The sequence below is a fragment of the Plectrocnemia conspersa genome, unplaced genomic scaffold (assembly GCF_051122295.1).
Source record: "Plectrocnemia conspersa isolate PC_06_02 unplaced genomic scaffold, ASM5112229v1 ptg000013l, whole genome shotgun sequence".
NCBI lineage: Eukaryota > Metazoa > Arthropoda > Insecta > Trichoptera > Polycentropodidae > Plectrocnemia > Plectrocnemia conspersa.
The window spans coordinates 20,786,485-20,799,018 of NW_028277177.1; the positions used below are offsets into that span (position 1 = coordinate 20,786,485).

Consider the following 12,534-nt stretch of genomic DNA (forward strand, 5'->3'; position numbering starts at 1 on the left):
ATGGTATTCAAATAATGCAGCAGTTAAAAATAACAAGAATTTTATTATGATATATGTGTATATACATACATATTATTAAATATTTATATAATTATTATACGTGTTACTTTTTATGATTTAAAAGCATTTTCTTCATGTGGTAATTTTTTAACCGGACAAACGCGCTTTATGGTTTACGCATATTAAAAAGAGCTTTTGCCGTGTTCAAAGACTTTTGCATAAAACATGTATGATAAGTACATATATACAGTTTATTTTTTCATATTAATTTAAAATCTTATGTGTAATTAAATTTTGACGAATCATATATCCATATTATATAAAACATGCTTATTTGGTCTTACTTTATGCATTTATTTATAATAATATTTGGGACGGGTTTTATGTTTAGCTACCAATATATTATAATAATTTATTATATAATACAAAATATGTACAATTATCAGCTATAAATACATATAGAACTGTAGCGTAAATAAGTTATTATTGATTCATAAAATATGGATAGTATATATTACATTTATTAATGATATAATAAATAAATATACATATATATTTAGCGCTTTGTTCCCCAGTAGTATAAAGATTTTTGATCAAGAATAGATACTTCATTTACAATCAGTCTACAATAGATTGAATATTATATTTACACATTAAGTATAGTAATACATTTATTGTTTTATGTATTTACAATATATAATATATATGGTATGTTTATTTTAAGATTAACATTGACATAAATATAATTATTTCTAATACACGTATAATTGGTTATATAATATAAATTCACACATATTATTTTTACATACATACATATATTGATAAAATTAAATGTAATCGTTTCTTGTCTATGGATGAGACAGATCATATTGAAACTCGTCTCATCTACTTTCAATTAATTTTTTTTTGTTTTTTTTTTATTTTATTGGTTTATTTTATAAAAATATTAAATGCTATTTCTGGCACATTAGTAGTTTTTTTAAATTTATTTCTTAGCCCCGAGCAATCATTATTTCAGGTTGAGGTTAACGAACTAATGAAGTTAAATGCCACATGCTTTTAGCAGCTAAGATATGCCAGTGATACGTGTACTAAGTGTACAATCACAATAGTTGCTGATATGCTTTAGCTAATTAGGTTTCATGTACATGTAGGTGTTCTACTGTAGCTAGGAAGGGAAGTAGGGGGAGGGGCGGACCGCCCCAGACGGCACTTGCTTGGGGACGGCATTTTCGTGATGTAAGGACCATTTGTGCAATGCGGTTCTTAAACTGAATGCGCTAAAAAATATATATCCAGAATTAGTTCAGTGTTAAGTTGAATATGTGAAAATAATAAACAACACCAAATGCTGATTTTATGACCCGGCCGGTTATAAATTCTTAAAATGGGTAAAAGTTGTATTTACACTAGATGTTCCCCATAACACGTACTAAAATATTGAAACGTCTGATAACCATTAACATATTTCATCAAATTTGGAAACTGTTGGCACATTTATTTTATATGCATATAATATGTGAAGGATATGCAGCGTAACTAGAGTGGGGTACCTTACATCATCATATACTCAGCTCTATGCCTGTCGATATTCAAGTTGTAAACTACATAGAATCTCAGACTTATTTTTCCAAGAAGTTGCTTCCGTTAGAGTACATATAACGTGCCAAAGTATATCAAGTTTTAGTCGATTCATCGCTAAATTGTTTAGTGAATTCAAAGCAGAAAGAAGTGAGGAAAGATGTTGAAAAAAGTTTTTAATATTACTTCAGGAAAAACCTATTAATCGATAATGTTAAGTCAAGATGTGCTAAGAATTATTCTTTGTTAAACGGTTACTAAAATATAAGCAGTAAGAGAGAAGGCACAAGACTTCTACTTAGTTAAAATCATGATGTACATATCTTTGAAGAAGGACTGATTCAGTAGAAAATGCTATAGGCATATTTGTAACTTTAGGAAAGTTCTAGATAAACGATAAGGAAATCTAGTCAAGCGGCGTGTTTCCAAAATGGAAACGTCAATATAGATGTGACATAAAAATAATAAATAACGCAAGAATAATCAAAGACGAGTTTCGATATAAACCGCCGCAGATATGTTTCTGTGTTTATTCATTCGAAATTGACACACTTCTTCTTCTTGGAAAAGCAGCCGTTCTTCTTGGCATGGTCGCTCGCACCGTTCATTTCCATCATTCTGCCCAACTCGTTGTCGACCCTGGACATTGTGTTGTCGCCGACACTGTAAGTCTTGACGAACTCGACCGTCCCGTTGTCGAACTGTTCGGACTCAGCGGCGAAGGTGACGTGTGTCTGGGAACCAAATCCTGTCGAGCATCTGTGTCATTGCCTCGAGTCTAAGTCGGTGGCCACTGTCAGCCTAGTCATGGGGTTCTCGCTCACCGAGTCTGACCTGATGTTCTTCCTGTTGGAGTTGTTGTTCTCTATGAATGACGTATGGGTCCTGCCGAACTCCCTGTCGCGGTCCCTGTTCTTGTAGTTGGATGGCGATAGATGGGTGAGGCGATAGCTGGCGCAGGACTCGCTCCTTCGGGTTCCTGTTCTGGAGACGGTCGTTCCTCGATTGTTGGCCAGTTGGGACGCAGATCCAGTGCTGCGTACGTTGCCGTAACCACAGCAGCTGCAGTGGAAAAAGGATCTTCGGAATTCTCGCCGAAATTTACCTGTAAATCATAGTCGAATATTAAAAATATTTTTGATTAAGTGACACTTGTAAAAAATTACTAAGATAATGGAATATTATAAGTAGCTAATGAAACGCGCAAATATTTGATCTTTGAAGTATTTTTAATACCATGTACAGTAATATTAATCGTGGGGACTAAAGGTACATTGGTGACCATGTGGGACCATGATGGGACCGCGTTAAGCTTTCTAGCACACAATTTGTGCAAAATATCAATATAGAGTAAGATAAATCAACTAACGAAGATGCAGTTTCGAGCCAAGTTATCCAAAGTCATGCAGAGCCTTAGCCAACAAAGCTTTGAGCTTGGCCAACCAGATTTCCAACTGCCATTAAGCCGAGCAAGACTACTTTTGCCGTTCGCTGTAATCAGCATCGTTTGTAGACAACAGAGCTTCGAATCTGTTTAACCGAATTATCAAACCGAGCCAGTCTAAAAAATTCTCAAGAGTTTCACGTATCGCTTCTTAGTTTAATTTCGCAGTTCTAAATTGCTAGGGGGGAGTACTGTGGAGACCAATGGTGTAAAATACTTTAAAAAGACATGCAAAATTATAATACGAATTTATTACACTTCTATTCTCAGTTTAGTTGTATCTTATATAAATTGTATAAATTGTATATAAATTGAATATATAAATAAAGACGTGTCTGTTAATATTTATTTTTATGCGCAATTTTTTTTATCAATTAGATCACGCAATGCAATTTTTTAAAATAGGTTTAAAAGCGTTTAACTTTTCAACAAACAGATCCTAAAACAAAGCATAATAAACCAAAACAAGTAGTTACATCCAAAATAAACAGGTCTGAACATATTAAAATTTAATAAAGAAATTTGTTGGTTGTATTAAAATTTTTATATATAATATAATAATATATATGCCGCCTAATAAAATCTGGCTATAAACAATAGGATTTACCCAAAAATATTCGGTTTTGAAATATTTTATTTTGTTATACAGCTGCCTTTAATTAGAGGAATTAGTTAAAAGTGTCAGTCAGGATACTTTAAAAATGCATCACATTAGTGGTTCATAATCTTAAGAAAAACAAGTGTCATTATGTTTTATTGCTAGAAATAGCCTTTTAAGCCTACATTAATGCAATCTGTTTGAAAACAGTAATTACTCGGGGCAGCAAAAGTCGGCGAGCTTTATATCTCCCTCAGGAGGGGCTATTTGTACAATACGTCATGACTACTACTCAACGCGTCTGGTTGTGAAAGCATTTAGATATATGTCATATGTGACTGAGAAATCGACCTGTCTGACACAAATGTGTTTCCATAACCCAATTGATAACACGAAAAACTATTGTACTGACATAAAAAAATTATTGTACTTTGAAGAGAATATATGATTTAGATTCAGACTGCAGCCTATAATTTTCTAATAAATTAATATAAGCGACAAAAGGAAGTTCGTTTCTACATAGCTACGAGCAGAGCATTAAGATCCATCTCTCTCGGAGGAATTACATTTCACAGCGGTGTTTTTTTGCTTGTACAAAATAAATTTGGTGCCATCCGATATTATTATGCATTATGCGAATCGACCTAGAAGCTTGTTCAACGTCTTCGGAATTTATGCTTCCAACAAAACGCGTGGGTTTTACCATAAATTGAACCATTACCCCGGTCTTAAATACGCAGTTCACTGGTAATTAATTCACTCGAGGGTAATGTAGATTGAAATTTGATTCCATATTTACTATCACACGCAAAACGTATGTGCATACGTAATACTAGTTAACAATTAAAATCGTTCGCTCTACTTAGTTTGCAGTTTAGTATTAAATTCGGCGAAAACAAACACATTATAATGGAATTAACTATGTAACTTCACCTAATTACGGAAGTAAATAAATTGCTTGATTTATTAAATTATATTAAAATCATTTATTTAACATTGTCATAAATTTGATTAATAACAGAAGAGTTCAGTAAATTTATGTAGTGAAAATATAATTAATATCACTAATATTGAATCAGTCTGTAAGGTGTTGTGACGGAGTGCTGTCAGGTAAAGTTACAGATTTTTTATCTAAAGCATTTTACATGCATGATAAGCGTTATTAAGATTTTTATGTCAAACTGTGTTATAAACATTTTAATTCCACATAAATTCAAACACTACATTAAGCAGTATTTTAGCATTAAATTAAAATAATAAAAATGAACACACATCATGCTTAATATATAAAGTAAATGATGATAATTTAATTTATAAAAAAGTGCTTTTCTTTGCAGAAAAATAAAATTTAAAACTCAAAAATAGTGGTCGTGCGCGTTCATTATTCAACTAACCTGAAAATCCAGGCAAACCTGCAAAACATTGAAAAGCACTGATTTATATCGGCGAGTATTAAATTTTTGCATTTTGGAATATGATTTTAACAATGATTATTGAAAGACCATGCAAATTTTATAACAATAAAAACAGAAAAGATTATCTTTGAAATTAATCTCAAGGAGGATAGACCATAACAATGATATTAGAAGATTAAACACATCAATAATATGTTTATTTTTAATCGCCCTGAAAATATATAATTAACTTACCGCTCATGAAATTGTATATCAAAGGGTTAACGGCACTGTTAGCGTAGCATAGCCAGTGGGACAATAAAGCGAGGAATGAAACCACATCAGATTGCTGGATATCGGATACATATCTGAAAATATAAAATAAATTATTATAAAATCTCATATATCACTAAATACATTATCCAGATTCACTTGGGGTTAACTTAAAATATAAAAATGTGCATTTAAAACACCCACGCGCTCAAAATATCATGATATTCGTTCGTAGTAAAATATACAAATAAATATAAAATTTATAATTAAGATGTATTAGATCATTTATGTATGACTTATTTATTTGTGCCACGTCATTTATATTTAACAATTTATAAAATATATTACTTTAGTCAGCACTCTATACATTTGTATATTATATGAATATATGAAACGAAGCATTTATTTGATTGGTAAAGTTTTGATTTATATACTGTTTCTTCTAAAATGAATATCAGATCTACTGAAAACTTTTCAGATATAACTTTTACTGTAACCCATATCAATCGGGAATACTCGCATGAGTATAATTATTGGGCAGTTGATCGATGAGATTATTAATGATAAAAGTTGACCAAATATTAGGCTCATGGATTAAAGTATTTTTTATTTTTTTTCCGTGAATTTTTATGTAAATATTTTACATCTAGTTATAAAGATCGTTAATTGTATTTTAAACTCAACATTACTGATTTTTTTAATCGCAGCTTTGTGAGATTATTATAATGTAGGCAATCTGATTTCTCGATGATTTTCTTTCCTCGAGAAATGCGAATTCTCGACATCATTTCTTAAATTTCTTGAGAAATTTTGATAGTTGAAAAAATGTATGTAATACAGTCAAGTATTGCAGCAACATTAATACATTTTATTCTTAAAATAACCCTTTAAAAAATACATGCCATCTAAAGTAGAATCAAATATCATCGTTTTTTTCTTTTTGTAAAAAAATTTTGACCGTAGAAAAATTCCTCTTGTTTTGTGTTGATGTTGGTTTAATTGACAACAAAGCTTCAAATAGGCACTGTAAATTATTTTTTCTCTTTCCCATTGATTCAAACATTTTGAATTCTTTCACTATTAATCCGTAAGATTTCGGTATTCTTACACTATCTGTAAGGCTGAAAGAAATTTCTTTCTCTAATTGTTGCGCCAATGATAAATTTTCTATTTCCTCAATGGATTCTAATGATTCAATGGAGTTGCGAGGGACCTTAGAACTCATTAAACAATTTAATAATCTGTAAATAATTTCTTTCCACATCTTACATATTTCTGCTTTTGAAGAATAAATAAAAAAGTTTTTTTTTGACTAGTGAAAGATTTTTGATTTTGCAAATATTTAATTAAGGGCATCAATGTCTGTTTTCTTCAATTATATATATATTTTTCTGTAATTTTTCGTTAAAATTTCGAGCAAAATTTTTAACACCCTTTCGGCTATCGATAATAATCCTAAGACAATTGTCAATAACAGCTGTTACTACTTTATAAAAATAATATAAAAAACTTTTTTGGATTATCGAAAAACAAAAATAGCTCTAAATTGATTTGCACTTTGCCGATTCCAATGCGTCATTTCTTCTTATTGGAGCAGGTTCTTAGATCATCAAAGCAAAGATAAAGCCGCCGGCCGGTTAAAGTAAAGGAATATCGCAATAAAATTGCTGGTAATTTAAATACTTTCGATGTATGCATATTTTCAAACAATTGGCACAAACATCTTCAGAAAGATTTCTTATCTGATTGTATTCTTTTATTACATAAAGCGAGTGCTAAAAATTTGTAATCAATTTTTTGTCATTCCCAACCGCTATTAAAACTTTCTAAGAAGTATGCATATTATGCATGAACCCGTCTGCTTCATAAGATTCCCATGTCGTCTGGACGAAGTACCGTTACACGAAATAGTATGCTTTATCTTTTTCTTCGTTGCGTGCGACACCCCTCCCACTTCTATTTCTAGGGGATGAGCATCAGTTCTGGATTGTTAAATGAATAAATTTGATTAACTTACAATACCACTAACTTTATTCCATAATTTTGCTACTTATGTATCTGATTTTTTTTAATTTTGCGCAGAATTTCAAAGATTTTTTAAATAAATATAATTATTATAGACATTATTAAAAGTGTTCCTACTATTGTTGCTTCCAAAAGCAATAAAATATTTGTATTTATTATAAGAAAAGAGCATTATTATATAATAAAAATAAAAAGGTCAATATTTCTTTAGAAGCGCAGGGTAACATCCCCACGGTGTATGGCTGAGAGGCAAATAGTAGTGGATTCTAATTAGAATGTAACGGTAAACCGTCGAGCTCGATAGGGAATCTTATGATTCAACCCGTCTTTACTTATGCAGCTTTTGTAAAACATTTAAAAGTATTCGTACAAATTTAATTCTTCACAAAAAAGGCTCTATACAAATTCTTATGTCTTAATTAAACTAGAATAATATGTTTGGATTATAAGCGTATAACAGCATAATGCTATATCTTTGAAAATCAGAATTAGCTTGCGAGTATTTTGTTAATCGTTTTCAATAATTGGTTACTACAATTACATAAGTAAAAATACATACAATATTATATAATGGTTCATTTATAAACTGTTTCTCACCTCAGCACATTGAATAGATGTACAGGGAAATAGCAAACGGCAAACATCACCACAACAGCTACCAACATTTTGGCAGCTTTCCTTCTTGATCTTAGCTGTCCTTCAGTACTAGCATTGGCTGAGATATTATTACGTTTAGTAGCGTTCGACCCTAAAAAATAAATAATGTTAATATCAAAATATTTAAATATACAAAATAAATAATAAATAGTCTTTTTTATTTAACATATCATTGAACGATCAAAATATTTTTTTTTTATTTAAAAAGCCATCTTTGGTATTAATTACAACTGCAATCTCTTTTGGCATAGAATCAACTTCTGATTTAGAGATTAACAAATATAATTTTCTCAATATTTGTGACAACCTTGTTGACGTAAACCTACTCCTGATTACTCAAGAAGTATGTTTAAAATTAAAAAATATTGGTGAATCTAAACATATAGTTTTTTAAAGTACTATTTATAAGACCATTGCACATGAGATAATTCCTGCCTCTGCTTCAACATCACCTTCTGTATGTATGACGCAATTGACCAGATATACTTCTCTAACACGCACTTATAAAGCATTAATAGTAAAAGTTCTTAAAAAATGTAATCCTAAAAACAATGTCACGACTTTCATTTTAATTTAACAGTAATCATTTTATTAAATAAACAAGGGCTAATTTACATATATAATATGGATTTGTTGGATGAAATTGCTTTCACCCAATCTACAAGTGTTGAGTCTCGGTGCTGCCGACCCTATTCTAATTGTTATTTTATATTCTTATATATCTTTCTTGCTCACTGTCTGTGATATTTCTCATGTAGAAATTTTACGTCTCTCACTGGGCAGTTGTCATTAATATTGGTTTAGTTCCTAGTTTAGACTTGAATGTACTAGATTCACCGAGCCGTTTTAATGTAATTTGGATAGTGCAACGTGAATATTGAATTCGTTTACTGATCTCGGTTTGATTCAGTTTGTGTGAATCCAATTCAATTATATTCGCTCCGCAATCTTCATCTAAATAGCGTTTCTTCTGCATTCATGAAATGATTATATAATATTTAAAGTAATTATTAATAAAATTAAATGACGGTTACTTCAAACGTAAAAAAATGATCAACATCGTCGAAATAAATAATATGTCTGTAATATTCTTAAATTAGAAAAAATAAGTATAGCATAACTGTTATGGCGAAGGCTCCATCGAGTATTCTGAATCATCTTGTTTTATATTTCTAGGGCCTCAATCAGAAGTAAAACCAAACAGTAGCTATTCAAGATCACACTCTCCGATAGTCGTCTGCGAAATTATCGAATTGGAAGAATGATGACGCATTTTTACGGGGTCGAAGGCGTAGAATTTTATAGGGTCGTAAAAGCGAAACCTAAAAAAGGTCAGCTGCTAGCCGTGGGTGGATCATCCCCGAAACAAGTAGTGTAAGCATGCGGGCTTTTTCGGATATTAAAAGTAGACAACCACTAAGAGCCGTCAAGGATAACCACAATTTATGATCGTTTTATTTCGCGTAGGAAAAGGCTTGCGAGAGTGGCGAACTCTCGAGTCTCGTTCATCGACTTGTGACCTTTTATACTCGAAAGTCAATGCTATAATGCAGGCAGTATTTATGATTTGTTGCTGATGCAGAGCGTTTGGAAGTCTTTATATATTTTGTTCAACCAAAAGTTCCTTTTACCTTCAGGCTTAATATAAATTAACCACTTTGCAGACTTTGTGTTGTTGTGGTAGATGTCCAGATTAGGTTAGGACCTCGATTCAAATAATATAATAAGTTGTTATATTGATTCCATTAAACATCAGCCTCGTTGATTTAAAAATTTTCATCAGAACTTAATGAGCACAAGTAGGACCAGAATACAGAACTCTGTGGAACTGTGAATAAGTACACAAATATCTATAAATAATTAATATTGCATTTCATAGAAAATTAACGAAGACTAGTTAGTGCTAAATTATCTAACCATTTCAAGAGTTATATGGCACCTTATTGTTTAAAGCACATAAAACATTTCACGGTTTAAATATTATTTTATTTCAAGTGTATGCTTAAAATTATTATAATATATTAAAATGTAATGAGAATTATTATAATATATTAAAATGTAATAAGAAAAACTTGGAATAAATTTAGTTACTTTGATTAAAGTATATTCCAAAATTAACTTGAGATGGTTTGTACGATGATCTAATGTACGCTATGTTCGCGCTTATGTATACTGTTTGAAAAAGGGGAGGTGCTTATGTAGCTAGGTTGTTGAGAATGGATCGAAGGACTAGTGAAGCAAATTTACAACTTGTTTTATATTTATATTGTGACTTCAAACTTTTATTTTTAGTCCAGATCAAATAAAATATGATTTAATTTAAAAGTGATCAAGTATTATACATATATGTATAATACAGATTAAACATATATCTATAATAAATTACACGTTAATACTTTGATTTATTTTATATATTTTACCCGTTATTATTGTTTCCATGCACGTGAAAGCTCTTAAGATGTCAGATTCCAATAATTTGTCGCCGAGTAAATAATAATACACCGTTAAAGCTGTATTACTAGCGACACAAAGAAAAATGCCACAATTGTTTCAGCACAGTCGAAAAAAATATCAGCGTGTGTCCAAAACGTCTTGATTTATAAATCCCACTTTCACGTGTTTAACCGACAACTCTCTAGGGCGCCGCCCCTTCTCCGGGTGCGGCTATTTCGCGCGCGAGTGCTTGCGTGAAAAGTCCGGTTACTTTGCGAACGGCTCTTTTGTCGACCCTTCGAGAAATCACACGGTTCGATGGCGACCGTAACGCACAAACATTTTCATCTCAATATCAATTTTTCACTCTATTTTTATAAAAGAATATTCAAAAAAAGACTGAAACAGTGTTGATGTAATTTATGTTTTTAGTTACGAATCTAGATAGCACAAAGTAGCATTTTTCGCACTTATTTAGTTAATATAAAAAAATATGCATTATAAGATAAAATTCTGTTATCAATATTCAATATTTTAGGTTTCGAAATTAATATGCGAGAAATGGGATAGGAATTTTATATAAACAGATCTGACGCCTAATAATAACAGTTATTAAAATTCCGATCAAAAACTTCAGACCAACTTTATATTGATTACTGTAATCACTAAGATTAGAATCTAGATTGTTTGAACCAACAGCAGGCTCTAAGACATTGTTTGATATTAGGGTGAGAAATAATTAATATGCATTTATTTTTCATAGCAGCATCGTCAATAGATATATTATATATTTTCTAAATATAGCTATATATAATTTATGTAATTAAAAATATGGTTTTTAAGTGCGTGATCATATACTAATAATTCAACATTAAAATATAGTTAAAAGTATAGTTCAAACGATTTGGATTTAGCAGTAACCTCACGATCGACCCTACTGTCGGGTATTTGTCCATGATTATTGCGACCACTGAACCTTATTGATAGGTCTTACAACACTAGTAATTGTCATGATCTAAGCGTGAAAGACCTAGATATGAAACGCTAAAATGTCAATGTCCTTGAACGCATTTTTCATTGAATATTAATTATAGAAATTATATGCAGTAAGGCTTCTAAGATATTATGATCGTAAATAAATATTATATTTACAATGTTCTAGTAAATAATAAAATCGACTACACGGTTTCTTCAAGGTTCAGAAAAGATTTCTTAGATATATGCATATACAATAATTATGCAAGACATGCTCGGATACAAATATATAGATTATATATACATACAAATGTGCACATAAAAACTGATATTTTACACATTCTACTAGAACTCCATATTTGAGTGCCATATTTGAGTGAGCAACTAAGAAGACGCGACAAGAAAATATGTAGCTCGTTTAGTATAGACTAAATCAGCTAAATCTCGAGGTAGGTCGACGAGAATCGATCAAATGTACCGTTCCTACATTTAAGAAGAAGTGTACTTCATAGTTTTTAATTTTCAAAATATATTCATACAAATGAAAAAAAATTATTGGTGAAACATATTCATTGTAACGTATCTATATATTATACATAATTTTATTTATATATTGAATGAAAATTTTGGTTTTTCTCTCTTGTATAATAGGGTCTAATTTTTTGGGTCACGTCAATCGCCAAAAGAGTAATGGTCACAACCTTTTTTCGTCAAGAATGTCACAATACAAACAAGATCGATTAGTGATATTGTATTAAATATGTTTAAACATTATGTGTCTATTAAATATTTAAAAATTACCTTAAAGTTGCTTATATGACACAAACATAGATGTGAATTTACTCTCATAATTGTTAAAAAATTCATTGTAAATACTTACAGTTATTTTGTGGTGTCGCCGACGAGTACTTGTGAGATTCGCAATGCCCCGGTATATTGTCCGATTTCCATAAAACCCTGACGATCTGACAGTAAGCGATGGTCATCAAAGAAAGTGGCAATCTGAAAGGGAAATATATTTGTGTTATACGGATCCAGTAACTCTCTAGAGACTACAGTACATATATTATTAAAAATATAATCATACAAGTTGAATTATTTTAAAGTAACATCTCAATTTCAAGTTGTCCTTATATTGCATTATTTTTTTATTA

General features: G+C 30.7%; 1 protein-coding gene across 1 annotated transcript in view; it reads right to left on the reverse strand.

Annotated features, from left to right (window-relative positions):
* Positions 1 to 899: 899 nt before the first annotated feature.
* LOC148227546 (orexin/Hypocretin receptor type 1-like) overlaps positions 900 to 12,534 on the reverse strand; it is a 155,868-nt gene continuing 144,233 nt past the window's right edge. The window contains exons 5-8 of the mRNA XM_088201612.1: positions 12,261 to 12,382; positions 7,913 to 8,063; positions 5,273 to 5,385; positions 900 to 2,686 (exon numbers count right to left, since the gene is read on the reverse strand). Coding sequence (XP_088057738.1) covers positions 2,346 to 2,686; positions 5,273 to 5,385; positions 7,913 to 8,063; positions 12,261 to 12,382 — 727 coding nt within the window. The 3' untranslated portion in view covers positions 900 to 2,345. The remainder of the gene's footprint in view (positions 2,687 to 5,272; positions 5,386 to 7,912; positions 8,064 to 12,260; positions 12,383 to 12,534) is intronic.